The following is a 17527-nucleotide window of genomic DNA, read 5'->3' as shown; positions in this document are numbered from 1 at the left end:
CCCCAGCATCTGCGTCCTCGCCACCTGCATCCCTGGTGCTGATGGCAGCACTGGCCGATTTACTCCTGCTTCTGCCTCTAGAGTTGGCTGTGGGGATGCTCGTCCCAAGCTGCTCCCCGGCAGTCTCCCGTGCCACTGCATCACTTCAGAACTTCCTTGCGTGCGATTTGCTCTTCCTGTGGCAGGGGGTGCTGACGGGGACATTTAAAATACCATGGAAAATAAATACTTTGGGGGATTTTCATTTAAAAATTTTTGTTTGGCATTTCTGGGCTTAACAGCTGGAGGAGGTGGTTTATTCTGCTCATCGCTTTACATCGCTTCACCTCGGTACCATAAGAAACTTGGAGGAAATAGTGGAAGGTGCGCGTGGGGATTTGGGTGGGGAGAGGAGAGGTGGAGGACTGTCGATCCTGGTTTTCTTTTAGGAGCGACATGTCCAGCCCCCAGGGGAACCCCAACTCCTCACCCGGCCCTGGGCAGCCCGATGACGGGTGTTGACAGCCAGGGCAGAGGGCGATGCCTCTTTTCCGGATTTAAAGCCCCCAAAGTTCAGGCTCGGGGACCAGGAGGCCGTGGTGGGTGTACAGAGGGCGAGAGGAGTGCAAGCAGCCACGGAGGAGGAATCAGAGGCAGAGCATATAAACGTGGCGTGCATTTTAGAGGCAGAGCGAGAGACATCTACCGGCCCGTTCCTCCCCCCGGTAATTAACGCAAGGGTTCCTCTCCCCGCAGCTGACAGCCGGCAGCGTAATTAGAGTCTAATAAAACACCCCAAAGTCACAAGCGCGAGGCGGGGTAAACAATAAACAATGGGGGCCGTGGCGAGGCGGGCGCGTGACGGCTGGGTGATGCCGTGGATAAACGGTGTGCACATTGGCACTGTCACGCTCCCGGCAGCCCCAGACAGACAGCTCGAATTAATCCCAGGAGGCGCGCGTGACAGGCGAGCCAGGCAGACAATTAGGATGAGGGAGGAAATTGGAAATGGCAAAGGTGTGAACATATGTCAAATTACAACTAAATGATAAATTACAATTCTGTCATTGGAATAAGCGGTAATTAAGAAAGATTTCAGCTATCCCTCTTGGAGGGGAAAAAAAAGGAGGAAGAGGAGAAAGCACATTTTTCACCCCCCCATCCCCCTCCCCCCACCCCCCTTTATTTTTTATTTTAATAATATAGCTGGGATGCACTGGGTGTATTGTTTCCATCCATCTCGCGTGCTGGGGCTGGTTCATCCCCATCTTCACGACAGCATTTGTGTACTTAAAACATAATACCTTGCTCTCCTCCCCATCCCCCAGCCCGGCAGAGCGACAGTGTCAGAAAGGAGCAGGAGCTGATAGCAACCGATAAAAACCCATACGGAGGCATTAAAAAAAAAAAAAACACATCCCCCCGGTCTGTTTAAGCCGCTGCACTCTAATTATTTTAAACAAGCTCAGCACAGCGCAGCTGACAATTAGGAATCCCTGCTTGCTGGCTCGGGGGATTCATGCGAGCCCTCATCATTGCCAGCTCCGCGTCCTTCGGGCAGCGATGCAGGCGGGGGGGGGGCCCCGCCGCGATTCCCACAGCCCCCCGGGAAGCACCGCTCGGGAGGGCAGCCACCGAGCCCAATTTGGGCCCCCCCAGCCCCCAGCACAGAGGGGGCGGGCAGCAGAGCACATCTGCAAGGAGATTTATTTATTTAATTTTTGGAAATGGGATTTCTCCCCTATCCGAGTGCTATTCCCCGAGCAGCGTTATCTGCAGAGAGCGGGCGCTAATAGCTGACAGCGCTCGTCCCTGAAGGAGGGGAGCACGCACCCGAGTAATGATGGATGCTTGGCTTCCTGGCAGCGCGTTTATCACACGGAATTAAAACGGTGCTGTGCACACAGCACCTCCCATCCACAGATCGCAAAGGGCTATGTAAATATAAACGGGGAGAAGGGGGTAATTATCCAGTACATACGTAGGCAGACTTTGCACCTCAGCACGATCTGTTTATGCATAAAACAATTATTGAAGAATTTGCGTATTGACAATAATTGCTTAAAATCCACTGAAGCTGGCTTAGGATACAAATCAATACTGAATCACTAGAAAGGGATCAGCTCTCTTTGTGTTTCATTACATCTATTAGGTTTAATTAATCTGCACATGGAGTGACATAAAGATTTGGGGGAAAAAAAAAGCAAGATGGGCTAATTACAGGTCAATGCCTTTTTATATGCATTCTTATTGTTTCTTATATATATATATATATATCCATTACACATAAGCGGGCAAGAGCTGTCCTGCAGACATGTTCGCACATTTACCCCCTGGCTTTGCGATGCGAGTTTCCGCGCCAGCCCTACGCCTGTGCAGAGGCGAGGAGGAGGGCTGCCATAACTCACGGAGTTAAACGCATCAGCGTGCCTCCCTGACAGCGAGGTTGGCGCTGGTGACCACCGCCGGGGGATAAATCATTTTGCAGACACCGTGGCCAGAAAGTGAAGTTCAGATTCCGGAGAGCTTAATTAGGAAGCGTGTTAAAAGTGAAAGGGTGAGAGCCGTGTTAATTACGTGGGGTTCCTCTCGGAGCCAACCCCGCGGTGACTGTGCTGTAAGGCTAACGCAGCATCATGTTATCCCGGGAATTAATCAACCCGCCTTGCGGCTCCGACACGCTTGCTTATAGGAACAACGTATCCAAGTGCAATTGTAAACTGCAGGTGGAGGCTTGGGTTTGATTACACTTGATTACCGTGACATAACCGTGTTTTTCTGGAGCAGCCTCCTGCTCCGAATGGTATTGCGGACACCAAATGGTGTTGTAGAGGAGCTCCTTTGTCTTGCCATGAGCCAGAAAGTTTCGACCAGGTCCTGAGGACCGATGTTATTTTTCAACCTTAGTGGTGACTGGAATTAAAACTCTCTTCTTGGCGTTGCTGCCTTTTGGCCAGTGGACACAACGAGGGCTGTACCAATTGCAGGGACTGTGTCTAACACCATCACACACTGGAGACCTGCTGGGGTGTACCCCTATGGCTTCTAAAAGGAGCAGCCCCAAAACTTCTCTGCTTTGTCCTCTTAAATCTTGCTGAAGTCCTAATTGTGGGGTACATACGTGTGACGTCAACAATTACTGCATCAAAATTAATGACAATAATAAGAGCAATGCAAAGTAATACAAGGAGGAAGTGTGGTTAGCTTGAGGGATAGTTTTGACCATCAGTGATGGTCAGTAGGATCATGGTGCACCTTCTGGCTGTGAAGACATAGGTGCTGCTCTCTGAAGACCTTCAGCCTCTGAGAAAGAACCAACATCCTTGAGAGACCCTGAATTTCTGGAAATCCCTTTCCAGAATGCCCTTTTCAGACATTCACCCCCAAACATGTGTGACCTACTGGCCATTTTTCCTATGGGAAGCCAACTGGCAGAGGATCAGAAGAGCGCATGGACTTGTTTGCCTGAAGGTTTCCTCTCTGGGGTTCAAAGCTGGGCAGCAAGAGGAGAGTTTTGAACATGGAGGCTTTATCTGTAGTGGCGGAGAAGCCCAAACCAACACTTCTAAAAGTCCTAGGCTATAAACCGTCTTCTCTGGTCACAAAGACCTCAGTGGTATCTTTCTCCTATGTGCTCTAGTTTCGGGCAGGGAATGTCCTATTCCTTACTCCTCTGTGGACTTGACCCTCCAAAGCCTGTCCTCTGAGTGTTGCTTGATATTCAAAATTTTTCATGAATCAGTTTTCACTTGTGATATTAGTGTATTGAGGTGTACTTAGAAAGGTTTTACCAAGCAGTCCTTATAAATGATGTGTCAGAGTGGTTCCCAAAGGAGATCTGAGGCACCTTACCCTTTCCCTAGTGCTAAGGGTGCAAGAAACAAGAGAAACCAGTGGTTTCTGCAAGGAAAGGTCCCTTCCAGTCCCTAACATTCTGTGATTCTGTGAAATGGCTGAGAGGCTCAGTGTTAATGACTGGTGGGTGTGCCATGCTCTCCCATTCTCTCTTTCTCCATCCGTTCACCCCCAGTATGCCTGAAGGGTAGGAAGGCCAGCCCGTACACACGTTTTAAAACACCGCTTGGAAATTTCCATAAAGTTGATCCCGTTTCCAAGCTTTGCTCTTGGTTTATGCTTTAAAGTCTTCAAAATCCCAACCTCTGCTGAGGGACCTCCGCACACATTTCCACACAAAGCCTGACTTCTCCTGGTGGGCTTCTGCCAGCCTTACCAATATTTGCTTTTGCATCACCCAATCTGAGACAGAAAAATAAAAACCCTCCTCAGCCTTTGTCTGACTGCTCTTTGATGTGCGGGGAGGAAGAGGAGGCAGGTAGCACCTTATACATGTTATTGGCCCACTCGCTGTATTAAAATGCATCATCAGCAGCAGTCATTAGCTATTCCAAACACCGAGTTATGGCAAGGAAAGCAGAGCTTACATGCACAATGAGTGGAAAAACAGCATTTAAAGCCAGGAATATATTTGGCACTGATAGCACTCTGAAATCATTTGGCATGAAAACGCCATCCATTACATGGATGTGCAGAGTGTGCTGCTCAACCCTTTTGTGGCCATAGGTCCACAATAGGGTGTGATTATTACACATTGAAAGTGCATTTGCAGAAAAGATTTCCTGTGACAAATATTAGATAATCATCAACCAATTGTGGCTGCTCCTCGCAGATTGAAAGCAAAAATAATAAGAGCAACAGACTAATAATTCAGGCTATTTTGAGAATCGCTGAAGAAATATTGCAAAATTAACTGCATGTAAGGTGAAAAAGTAAAGGAAACTGCAGCAAGAGGCAGACCACGTATAGTTTACACAATATTCTCTTTATGGCTTAAAAAAAATAACGAAGAAAGAAAAGAAAAACCACACATATTCTCTTTATAAATACTTTATCTCAAAAATCTGGGACACTATTACTAAAGATTTTCTATTCCAAAACAAACCCAGCACCACTGCCTTCAAGAATCTCATATTAGATCACAGCTGGTTTTAACATTTTGGAAAACCAAGCTTAGCTTCCATTTGAGATTAAAAGAACATAAAACTAGTAGTTTTACTGCTGCCAAGCACATTAAATCATGTTCTAATAAGAAGCAGTTGACTGCAACAAACAAACAGGATTTAGGCAACCACAGCCTCCTTCAGCCCGCATTACTTTTATAGATTGGAAACAGGCGGGAGCGTGTCAAGTTCGCAAACTTCAGGCACTGCATATATGCATCTGCATTAATAGAAACGGCAGGAGAAGTTGGAACATTGCTTTATGGGCCCATTTCCTCCCTGGCCTTCCCCCATTCCTCCACACCTTCAGAAAACCCTTGGTGATTATGGCCATTTCACGTCTGCAGCTGCTGCAGATTGATTTATCTCCAGTCGGCGTTGCAGCTGATGACCAAAACATCAGAGCAATGCGGGGTTTGTGGTGGTCTCTATATAACTCAATATCCCCCCCCCCTTTCTTTTTTTTTTTATTTTCCAAACATACAGACATTCCATAAGCAAAAGCAATGCTCTAGCCTATCTTCTGCCTACCAGTGTTCTTTGAACTTCATTTCATAATCATAATGCTATGGTAGCAAAAACATCTGAAAAAGGATGCAGCAATTCGCAGAAAATTAAAAAAGCCTGTCCCAGAGCACACACAAAAATTTACAGTCAGCAAATGAGCGTGGAGAAGCCAGCACACAAATCATAGTCCTGAGTCAGCACATATTTGGCAGGTATCCTGATGTACCCTGCGAGCCCAGAATAAAATAGGACGAGGAAAAAAGCTGAAGAAGGAGATAAGTGAGCGACGCTGCTTGGGAAGGAAACAAGAGCATCTCCCATCTTTTTGACCTGCAGTATTTCCACAGGTGACAGGGGCTGCAATACTGAGCAGTGGCTGCACCATCGGCTGGCGCTCCCGGCATGCTCCATGCTGGGCTTTGCAGCCAGCAGCCCTGAGACCCCTGTAGGCACGGGGAAGGTCCACACCACGCCCTTGGGCACAGAAAAATTCAATTTTAGTCGGTTTGCTCCCGACTCTGCTCTGCTTCAGCCTCTCTTGAGGCTTCTCAGAGCTGCTTATCACATGCTTTAGTGATGGGACTCGATAGGTCAGGTTGCTGGTTGGACTGGGTGATCTCAAAGGCCTTTTCCAACCTAGATAATTCTGTGTCTCTATAAATTGGTGGCCTACTCCATCTCTCCATCTTCTGCTTGCCAAGGATCAGACCCAAAATGTTCATCCCCTCGCAGAGAACAGACACTTCTCAGGTCTCCTAATGGTCTCTGGCTTTCCCGGCTGACCCAGTTTGGAGCTGTGATTCAGTGCTGAACTAGATCCATCAAAAATGGTTTCCTTTCAAACTGCTGCTCCTGAATGACACGCTATAAAATATTTAATTTTTTACTTTTTTTTTGGGGGGGGGGGACTAAGCAGAAAATATATATGGGGTAAACTGAAATACTCCCTTCATAGCACCAGTAGAGTGCCTAATTAATTCAGATTCATTCAGTTTTCACAATCCTCTCCAGAATCAAAACTTATTTTCAGGTGGAAGGAAAAAAATAGAAAATAATACCAAAAAAAACCCATGTAACTGAAGCTTCTGCACATATTAATGAACAGAAAAGTGGAAAAGGCAGGGTTTTTTTCTAAAGAGCAGAATAGCATCTACAGTGATAGATGCAGGGTGCAGCAAAATAGGTCAGTACAGGGAAATATGTGTAATGAATTATATAAAGCTGTGTGTATAAAAATGAATGTATTGATGAGAAGTGATTTTAAAACGAAGGCTCAGATACAAATCATTAGTCCTGTGGCCACGACTAATATGTATTCTGCTGTAATAACCGATGTCATCGCAAGGGAATAACAATGCTGTAATCGGCAAAGAGCCTGGCTGGGGGAGGGCGGGCACCATCCAGCAGGTGGGAGACCTTTTTCTCCATTATTTGCCCAGTTTTGGTGCCCTGGGGTGCTGGCCAGGGCCGTTGCCAAAAGGCAGAGGTGGTGCCGAGAACCCTGAGGGGGAAAGCTAGGGCGTGCAGCGGTGGTGGGGACACCGTGGCAGGGACGGGCTGGTGACATGGGCACCCCCAGCTCATGCAGCATCCCAGGTGGCTGCCGAATCGAGCTCTTGGTGGCCGTGGCGGGGGGGTGGACGCGCAGCACCCTGTGGGCAGCAGCCCGGCGATATGTCGCGGTGCTGTGGGGGGCATTGCTCAGGCTGGTGAGCACATCCCTGCTCCCACGGCACGCACGCCTCCCGGAAAGGAACGCATACATCACCTGCTGACGCGCATTTGTTACAGCGAAGCGCGTGCCTCAGCTAATGAAACGCATAGATCATATGGTAAAATGGTTACGCCCGCACCTAGCAGGCTCAACCGTTTACTTTTAACCAACTTATTCAGGTTATGAGGCTGAGCGTGGCCCTCCCCCTCCCAGGGATTAGCAGTCCGAAAAGTCTCAAAGGTCTGCTTATGTTCGCATAACACCAACCCAGGTCCCCACGCAAGCTGGCTCAGAATAAATTAGCAGGGAGCCCACTCTCATGGGGGCCGAGCATCCCATGAGATGCTCACAGTAGGATTTGCTGGGCTGGTCTTCTGTTGGAGTGTGCCTGGTTGAAGGAACAGCCTAGGAGAGCGGGCAAGGGAAAATCTGCCAATGACAGAAAAAAGTGGAGGGCGATCAGGCACAAACCAGCAGCACTCAATATCCCTTTCCCCCTTTTTTCCCATGAACTCCACTGGCTCCCAGTCGTAAGGAGTATTGATCTGGATTTTTTTTTCCGTGCTCACTTTTAATTGCCTAGCTGCTGCCGCAAGCCAGCCTCGTGCTGGGCCCATTTCCAGGCAGCAGCCCCGACGCGCCCCCAGCCCCAGCACCCCGCGCTCTCCATCAATAGGAAATCAGGCGGCTGCCCGCAGAACAACTCTTCCCACTTTTCGCACTTAGCGGCAAGGCTTTTTCAGCTCGCTCACGTGTCACCAGCCTTTGGAGCAGCTTTTCCATCCAACTATCAGCCCTGCTGGAGACTTTTTATCTTCCTTACAAACTTATCTTCCGAACATGCTTTTTAATGTGTAATCGTTGTTTGATTCGGCAGGGGAGGCTTCCTTGGGGCTTATTGTGCTTAACTGTCCGTATTGTTGCGATCCTTTTTGACAGAAGATGTTGCGAAAATACGCGCGGGTTGGACTGGATACTTGCATTCGCATTTCACGGTGAAGTGATGTTTTCCTTGAGCGACGCCAGCCCCGTTTCATTATGCTGGGAACCTCTTGGTGAACCTGGGATCTTGCTATATAATTTATGTTTCCCGATACAATCCAGCGGTGTAATCCCGTGATTGATGTGCTTCATTTCTAATTTGATCATTTTGGTATAATGCGTGTTTTCCTGCGTGATTTATGCGCGCTCTCCTGTAAGGTATGTGTGCCAGGCCGTGATGTATGTATTCATCAGCCGCGCACGGTGCCCCCGGCGGCACTTTCCCAGGGAGGAAGGTGGGACACCCCAGCCCGAGGCCAAGTCCCGAGGTTAATTGCAATCAATTCACCTTCCATGCAATTACGCTTTCATCTGCACGCGCCTGTGAAGTGAGCGTGCTTAACGCGGTATCAGCGGGAAGGCAAATGTGCCTCTTTTCCCCTCAGAGCCAATAAAGCCAGCCGTGGCACAGGATTACGGGGGGTAGCGGGGACGGTTCAGCCCTCCTTCCTAACATCTCCATTGAGAAGGTGCGGGGAATAATTAATTATCTCCCCGTTGTGCTGATTAGCACGGGGCTCGTTTCAGCACGCCGGCAGCGGAGCATCCCGAATGCTGACGAGGCGGCAGCAGCCCGCGCTGCTTTCCGGAGAGCATCCTCGCCCAGCGCCAAGGCCAGGCTGCGGGGAGAACTCCAGGAGAGCAAACCTGCCCCTTCCCAGCCCAAAAGGATGGCTGGAAGGAGCCCCAGGACCACCCTGTCTGCTCCCCATGTGGGATCAGCCTCCTGCATGTCGTTGTGGGCTTGAGCCTCAGCCTTCCCCTCCCTAGCCTAAATACGCCCCCACCTCTCCATGCTCCTCACAAAACGTGTTCCCCGGACCTCACATCAGCCTCGGTGCTCTCCGCTGGGCTCCGGCCAATTAATCCACGTTTTTCTCAAAAAGCAGCTTTCAAAATGGGGCAGAAAACACCAGCTGAGCTCCTGAGTGGAGCAGAGAGCCTGCCTTGCTTGTGATCCCCCCTTTGCTTCTCAGGGCGAGGCACCTGCTTCTTTCACAGCCGCGCATTGTGTGCTGCTTGTGATGCTCTCAAGTCCTGGCAGATCTTTTTTTCCTGTTGATCTCCTACTTAGCTAATGGTTCCTCACCCAGGATGTGTGCCGTTCATTCCTACCTCAGTGCATCACTTTGCACTTGGCCGTATTAAACCACATCACCTTTTTTCTCGGTCTTCCCTTCAAAATTTCCCATTAGTGTGTTGAATCCCTGCCCTCCCACAGGTTCCCTGCCTTTTCACCCCTTGACACCTCTGCCCTCCCTCGCCCATCCCCAAGCAATTCACCAAAACACTGACCAGGGTGTTCCTGTGGACTCAGCATGTCCCACCATGGGGCACCACTGATGGTGGCTCGTGGGGCCTTCCAAAAGCCACCTCTCCCGTCATGTCCCATGAGACGGTGTCAGAAGCCTCCCTAAGCAAAGATATATGATATTCATTGCCTCTGCACAAGGCTTATTGCCCTATCATAGGAGGAAATAAGGTGAGTTTGACATGATTTGTTCCTGACAAATCCCTGTTGGCTGTTACTTATCTCTGTGCTATATTCTAGAGGCTCATAAATAATTTGTTTGATTATTTCTTCCAGCATTTTTCCATGTGCTAAGTAGACTGGCTCGTCTACTACCTTGGCTCCCTCCTTTGCCTTTTTCCAAAGATAGGCACGCTCTTTATCCTCTCCTGGACTTCAGGAGCCTCCCCTGCTCACCATGAGTTGTCCACAGCATAACCATGCCAAGAGCTGAAAGACTCCTTCTGTGAGTTCCCTCACATCCAGCCTAATGGAGGATATCCTGCTGTCTTCTTCTTCCACCCTAAATTTGGCCTCCTGATTGCTGAGATGAATATCGTCACCCAAAATTGTTCCTCAGTGGTGATGTGGGTAAGGCTGGAGCAAAATAATGTGTGCTTTTGCCTTCGTGGCATCACCTATTTCTAGCTTTCCCACCTCATTTAGCAGTGGGCCACCTCAACTCCTTTCTAAGATAGCCATGGAATAAATATTTTTCTTTATGTCATTGCAGGTTGCATCTCATTTATGTCTTGGACCTTCTCATTTTGCCCCTGAAGCTCCACGCTATTTCTCTTCTGCTCACTGACTACTGAATGCAACACGATCTACTTTTAATTCTCTGGATACATCCACTCTATGTTTATTTGGTCTGTTACAACATTTCCCATCTGTCCTCTCTTGATGGAATGGCTTGTACTTGGACCTCAGGATCATTTCTTCAAAGGAAATGCTAACTTACCTGAACTTTTTCCCTCAGTCCTGCTTCTTGTAGGTTTCCATCTACCAAGTCTTTCAGTTTACTGATGTTCATCACCAACTCTTCTCCTTCTAAGAAATACAAACCACATAATGTTTTACTTTGTGCCTCCCAACCAACTTCCAGCTTCACATTTTTTTAAAAAAAGTATTTCCTGTTGATATAATCTCCTTGTTTTCTTTACTTGCTGTCTCAAACACCTTTCTAGCACATCCAAGGCCACCTTGGACAGGTTATGTCGTATTGCATTCCCCTGCTGACAGAAGCAGGGTTCAACAATTTAGGTTGGATATTAGGAGGAACTTCTTTACTGAAAGGGTTGTTAGGCATTGGAATGGGCTGCCCAGGGAAGTGGTTCAGTCACCATCCCTGGAGGTCTTTAAGAGACATTTAGATGTTGAGCTTAGTGATACGGTTTAGTGGAGGACTTGTTAGTGTTAGGTCAGAGGTTGGACTCGGTGATCTTGGAGGTCTCTTCCAGCCTAGACGATTCTGTGATTCTGTGAACTCTTCAGCAGCCACATTTCACCATTTTCCACTATTTACCCAAGTCTGAGCTGAAAACTGCCTATAGGGTAGAGCTGTAGTGGATACAGACAAGATGATGCGCAAATCTACATTGGAACAAGCTGTTTCCTTTTCCTCTCTTAGAACTGTTTAATAAATTAAATGGGTATATAGGCACAGAAATGTATGGATGTATGTAAACACAGAAATATATAACAAATACATATATACATATATAAAACGATGTGGTATTTTGAAACCACAGTGGGTGGTGTGCTCATTTGGACAGGGTATTCCTTCAGTACCGACGCTGCTCATTTTCAGATATCCCAGCCTGTGTGGTAGCTTGCCAAAAGAAATACCAACAAGCCTCAGCTTTTTACCACATGATGAGACAAAAGCCCAGTACAAGCTCTGAGTGCTAAAACCCAGCTGTATAAACAGTAGGAAGCTGGCATACGTGTAGATGCTTTTAATCATAAGCCAGATGTGAATCCGGCCCTGGTGCAGCCCTTCCAAAGCCACGGGCTGAGGGGCAGGGGCTTGTGGAGCCCCATCTGCCCCAGTGCCTGCTCTCCTCCTCCAGGCAGGAGCACGGGTCAGCTTGTTCACGCACACCAGAGCAATGGTCTATGAGGAGGAACATCTCGAGATTATCCCATGACCTCGAAGTTTAAAACTAGTGTGGGGGATTTTAATGGTATTTGCTATGGACTCCCTCTTAAAGAGGGAGAAATCCTCAGTGGAGACTATTTCTTAAAAAAAAACAAATTTAAAAGGGGAATTTGGTTTAATTGGGGACGATGGAAGCAGTACTGCACTATAAAAATGAAGAATAAATAAAATAAAATAAAATTAAATTAAATTAAATTAAATTAAAAAAATAAAATAAAATAAAATAAAAAAATCCCACAAAACTCCCACCAAAATCATGCTCCTCAAAGACTAGAATATACTTTTGCTCTGACTGGGCTGGTTTTGTTAGGTAACAGTGGCTATACCCAACAATTTTTAAAGCGTCTGTTGGGAATGAGATGCTTAGAAGATTGTATCTATACGCCAGAAATGCTCAGGCCATTTATATCTGAGATGAATTGGACATAGGGCATAAATGTCACCTAGGTATGAGTGTTGAGGGAATTCTGTCCGTCACAGAGAAAGCCGCTCGCCCAAGGAGCGGTGCAGGAAGCACCCGTCAAACTCAGGGCGCACCCTCTGAAATCCCCGCACCCAGCCAGGCTGCGCCTGTGCTTTGGGAGTAGTAGGTACTGAGGTAGTTTTCCGACGGACTTCAGTCCCTGCAGAACAGCTGATAACGGGTCTGAATAGATAGTTTCTCATTACTGCTGATACCCATTCCCAGCTCCGGTACCTGGAGCTGCTTGACCATACCCGCCACCATGAGCTCGCTCCTGCAGCACCTCTCCAGGTGTGCTTCCAGTTCAAGGGTGGCACCTCACGAGTGAAGTAATGCACAGGGCTTGTACCATCAGCGAGGCAGAAACCTTCCTGGAGGTGAAACAGCGGCCTCGTGTCACCTTCAAGGGTTTGCCTGCGTCTCACTAAGGAGCCACAGAGGGCTGCAGGAGAGCCCCAGCATGGGAGGATAAAGCGTGAAGTTTGACAGCCACAGCTTAGGAGTGAACAAAGTCGTTTCCTCCAGACACAGAAAGAAACAGGGCACTTGTGGAGAAGAGACTGGCTGAGGGCCAGCAATGACCTCACCTCAGCGTGCCGGGACTGCTCGCCACTTAGATGGAGATCTTCAAAAATGAACAAACAAAACAAACAAAAAAATCTAAATCTGATCTGGAACAGGTCCCAGCCTCTCAGCAGCAATCTTGTTTGGACGGTGAAGTGGACTGATGCTGGGCTGGAGTACGTGGTAAACCAAAAAGTGCAGCCAGGTGGTACTGAGGTGGGACATAAACCTAAAATGTGGTTTTCCATTTCGTACCCTTACTGATACAGACCGAGCTGCAGCTGCTGTGAAGGCCCCCATTCCTCAACACTTTTGTGTCATGCACCCTTCCCTCTGGTTTTTTAAGGTCAATCCATACGTGTTTTTTTTCAGCTGTGATGTAATGTAAAGTATCCAGTAGTCAATAATGGCAGATAAAACCCAACCCTTTATCTTGACAGAGATAATTAAGGGTTTTTAAACGTTCTGTTAGAGAAGTGAGGTCCTTGCCAACATCTGTGCTGTGCCCAGGCCTTGGGTTCAGCTCTGACAAGCAGCAGGTTTTGCAGGTGGGACCTGGCTCCAGGCAGATGCTGGACGGAGCCACCTCACCTTCAGGGCAGGTCTAACACAGGCACTTTATTTTCCACATGTCAAAGGCCTGGGCCACACACAGGCAGCTGCCACCAACCTCATCCATAAAACACCAGCACTTGGCTCAGCCAAGCACAACTCACAAGAAATGCTGAGTTTTAAAGTATATCATAAGCCACATTGATTTAAAAAAGCTCCAATCTTACAGCATTTCCCATTTGCCTTTTTCTGGAAGGTGGGTTTAGCTGTGTGGTTCTTGGACCCTTGGCCAGACGTTTGTTTGTGCCGTGGCGTGCTGTGACAGCAGCTCTCTGGGCTTTTGGCTTATCAAACCTGCAATGGAAACACTGGAGCCTTTTTGCATTACAAACTAAGCAGCAGCAGCGAGAGATGGAAAAACAGTTTGCCTGCCCTGGTGAAGACCTGCTGGTGCTGCCAGCAGCATGCAGCAGAGGCAAGAAACCAAAGCTGCCCTGACACCATGAAGCCCAGGCACACCTCTGTGTGCCAAAGGGTTATGCGCTGTCTGGCGAGGGGGTGCAGGGATGCCCAGGAACAGAGAGACGTGGCCAAGAGCAGCTGGTCAATGGAACCATAAATTGTCTCACTGGCCTCCCTGGTGACTGCTGGAGCTGCACGAGGAGACCCAAGGTCCCCATAATCACAAGGAGCATCACTATTTCTCACGGAAACCCCACTGATCCTTCTCAACGGGCACCAATTTTTATCTCTTTCCTGGAACTGAAAGCCGGGGTGAGCATTCAGATTGCACCCTGCCAGTTTTCCACTGGAGCCACAGCAAAGCAGTTGTTGGCATCTCCGGAGCTGTCACTCAAGACCCTAAGGAGATCGGTCCTGGGTTTGTAACCTTAGGGTTCAGAGGACAACCTTCATGGTCTTCTACGGACCTGACTATTTTTTATCTTTTTTTAAATCCTGCCTTTAAAGTCAGGAGATGCGCAGCGCCCATTGCGGCTGGGTGTCCATGGAAAGTGCGGGTGCGATGCAGCGGGGTCTCGCAGCAGCACACCTGTGACAGCAGCAGATGTGTGCTGCTGCATTTGCTGACCACTGATAAAAGCCCAGCTCAGCAGGGCCGCCCAGCCAAGGCAGAGAAATGAACATCCAGATGGCTGGGGAAGGAAAGAAAAAGAAAAGCTTGGGTCTTCACTGCAGCCTCTCCTAGCACATCAGGCACCTCGGTGCCTTGAGAGATGCTCCATTTGGTTTTGCAAATCAGAAAACAAACCTAAAATGAGCTTTCTCCTCCGAGCCAGGGAGGATCCCGTATGTATCCCATACAGTGGAGGAGCTGGGTCCACCAACACGGGGGGTCCCCACGGTGTTTTTAATTGCAGCGTCCCTTTCCTAAAAAAAAAAAATAAAGAAATTTAAAAAAAAAGAAAGAAAAAAAATGGAAGTCACCATGTTTCTGTCTCCCAGAAGATGCCAGCGAGCTTTTGTGTGGGTTTAGCTGAAACTTCCCATTTTCCTTTGTTGTCGGAGCGCATTTCACTCCGGTGTCAAAGTGTGTCAACCCCAACCTTTCCCTCCGTGCCGCTGGCATCGCTCCAGCCTCCCAAACGCCTGCTTGGCTCCCTTCTGACACCTCCATCTGATCCCGTCACAACACCTCGCCGCATAACGAGCAGGCATTTCCTCCCCATCGGCACACGCAGAAAGGTAATTAAAGCTGTTTAGGTATTCTTGTTGTAGTTGTCGCTTTCCGAGGCTCAACAGCATAAACGCAACTTCTGCTCAATTAAGCTCTGGGATAAAAATAAAATAAAAGAGGTTCTTCCGGCAGTCCTTTATGTCTGCACATTAAAGCCGGAGCCTGGGATTTACGCACACGCACACAGAACCCGTGGAAGGAAATCTTCCGATAAAGATGTCTCCAGCTGGAATGACCATTATCATCCACGCACACATGCATATCCGTACCTATCTGTATGTATATGGACGTGCACACGCGTCTATGTGTAAAACCCAAATCTGTTTGTGCCTCTTCCTGCTCGTGCTAAGGGTGCCTTCCTCCCCATTACAACAGCATTTGCACATTTATGGGAGGAATAAAGGGAAAAAAAAAAAAAAAGGATGCATGATCCATGCGGAGGAGCCTTCCCTCTGCCAGCCAGAGAAAGAAGAACTAAAAGGATTATAAAAGTTCAGATTAAAATGATATAAAATCTAGCATTTGGCTCCAACACTAGTGCCTTGGTCCTCTGTAGCTAATCTGTATGCACTCTGTGACCTCCTCGCAGCGAACCCTGCTAAATATATTATTCCCACGGGGGCTTTCACTGCTGCTTGGTGTCAGAAATCAATATGTATGAGGCGCGTGGATGGGAATTTCTAATAGATCTGCCTGGCCCTGTGCTGCTTTTCAATATCTGCCTTGGACTATTAGTGCCGGCTCGGTGCCTGTGAAATAACCGAGATAATCTTTTAAGGTGCGCTGTTAAGGTGGAACCTAAATGTTGCCGTTTCAATTAAAACAGAAAAATATATATATTCATAAATCAGCCGGCGCCGCGCATAACCTTGCGTGTAGCCCGATTATAAACAATGATGGGGATTAAAGTATTAGGGCGAGCATGCTAATGGCTGGGTTTCTGGGGAAGAGCTTAGCTCCTTCCTGATTTTTTTATTATTATCATTTTTTTTATCAACAGCAAATTGCAGGGATTCGGGGTGGGGGGGGACCAGAAGCAGGCAGATGCCACGCCACCGGGCCCTGTCTTTGCAGAGCATGCAGCAGCCCAGCGCCCCGCGCCGCTCTCCATTTTGGAGAGCACGCTGAACCTCACCGCCCGAGCCACTGCCCTGCTTTTCGTGAGGGCAGGGGGCCTAATTTGTGGCTTACTGCAGAAGGGCACCAGGCTGCCCCTCGCCCTGCCCTGCCGGGGTGGCGGTGCGGGGGGCCGGGCAGTGGGGGCGGCTGCAGCCCCCCCACGCCGCTCGCTCCTGCTCCCTCTTTGTCTCCAGCTCAGCGCGCAGGGGAAGCCGTCTCAGCTCAACGCACAGACGTGCGGCGCAGGAAGGCAATAACTTGCTAAAGGACCTCTCGCTCTTGCTTTTTTTATTATTTTTAATAGGGGAGAGGTAATCACTAACCCATGCGTACGCTCCTCCGGCTCAGCACGCGGCCGGGCTGAGCTCTGCTCAGAGCTGGAGGTGGCAAGGGAGAGCCCTCAGCCTCCAACCCCACCAACACTCTCACCCTGCCGCACAACCCGTCGTTTTCTTTCCTCCCCATCCCCTGCCCCAGCCTGGAGCAGCCCTGTTGGAAAAGGGAAGCAGGCTGCCCCCAGCCTGAGCCCCCTCCGAGGTGCCCAGCTTGCCTTGACCCTCCCCTGCACCTGGAGCAATGCAAATGTTTATAAAGGGCTCCGGCACCACAGGCGGCTTTATCCCGGCTGCCGAGAGCTGGCTCGTAGCTGCCTGGGCTCCTGGCGGTATTTGTAATACAAACACTTCTAATCTAACGCACGCAATTCCCCGCCGCTTAATAGGGCTGAAGTTCCCTTCCCGCCTCCCCTTTCTCAACCCATCAATTAGGTAGGTATATGTGAAAACAAACAGCCTATGTGTTTTCTGCATCTCCAAGGAGGTGTAATGGTGCGAAGTGCTGGTCGCGGGCGTTTGCTGATGGGAAAAGAGGAGCCGAGTGGCTCTCGGTAAGCAGCAGGCTCCGTGTGTCCACGAATGCTGGAAGCGAGCAGCTCCCAGCCACGCCGGCAGCACCGGCGGTGGTGGTCGTGGTGGTGGCACTGGCACAGGAGGGCTGGGAAGGAGACCTGGGACCCTCGGTCAGTGCAGGGGCAGAGCGATGGGCCAGCACGAGCCATCTCCCCAGGCATGGGAGTCCTTCACCCGGCTTGCCCTGATCCATCTCCTCTCCTCCCTTTAGCCCTGAGGGCCTCCACACCTGTACCAATATTTCAGAGGGGTTGACCACCTCTCGGAGAGGCCTCCAAACCCAACCCAGCCTGCAGTGAAAACTCACATGGGGCTCGGTGCACAGCCAAGGCACCGTCGGCATGGACAACGACTTGTGAAGTGTTCCTTGGTCTCCTGAGTAACTCTTGGGGTGTAAAACCTCATCGGGGTGTAAGATCAGAGTAGAACCACTGGAGCGAAGGGGAGCAGCCTATGGATGGTGCAACAGCCCCTTGCCATGCTTGCCCTTTTGCAGAACTCTTGTGCCATCGCA

General features: G+C 49.2%; 1 protein-coding gene and 2 long non-coding RNA genes across 9 annotated transcripts in view; 2 read left to right on the top strand and 1 right to left on the bottom strand.

Moving 5' to 3' along the window:
* CXXC4 (CXXC finger protein 4) overlaps positions 1-17527 on the bottom strand; it is a 94824-nt gene that overhangs the window by 14914 nt on the left and 62383 nt on the right. The window contains exons 5-7 of one of the 6 annotated variants that reach the window (XR_014584157.1): positions 10512-10600; positions 9556-9673; positions 1366-7647 (exon numbers count right to left, since the gene is read on the bottom strand). Coding sequence is in view for 1 of the 6 variants with exons in the window: in XM_083835554.1 (XP_083691680.1) it covers positions 10583-10600 (18 nt within the window). In the remaining 5 variants the exon portion in view is untranslated. Of the gene's footprint in view, positions 1-1365; positions 9674-10131; positions 10601-14560; positions 14680-14973 lie in introns of those variants that run through there. The other 5 variants (XR_014584160.1, XR_014584158.1, XM_083835554.1 and 2 more) reach the window with 5 other exon arrangements.
* LOC310899314 overlaps positions 1-17527 on the top strand; it is a 284820-nt gene that overhangs the window by 260988 nt on the left and 6305 nt on the right. Inside the window, exon 10 of one of the 2 annotated variants that reach the window (XR_014584170.1) lies at positions 17225-17527. This exon is cut by the window's right edge and continues 6305 nt beyond it. This is a non-coding gene — a long non-coding RNA (uncharacterized lncRNA). Of the gene's footprint in view, positions 1-12399; positions 14534-17224 lie in introns of those variants that run through there. The other variant, XR_014584171.1, reaches the window with a different exon arrangement.
* LOC310899328 lies at positions 9645-11906 on the top strand. The gene is made up of 2 exons (XR_014584211.1): positions 9645-10141; positions 10284-11906. It is a non-coding gene; the product is annotated as an uncharacterized lncRNA (long non-coding RNA).

The sequence above is a fragment of the Anser anser genome, assembly GCF_964211835.1.
Source record: "Anser anser genome assembly, chromosome: 4".
Taxonomy (NCBI): Eukaryota; Metazoa; Chordata; class Aves; order Anseriformes; family Anatidae; genus Anser; species Anser anser.
The sequence above is the reverse complement of the archived record's forward strand: the minus strand, read 5'-3'. Positions and strand labels throughout refer to the sequence as shown.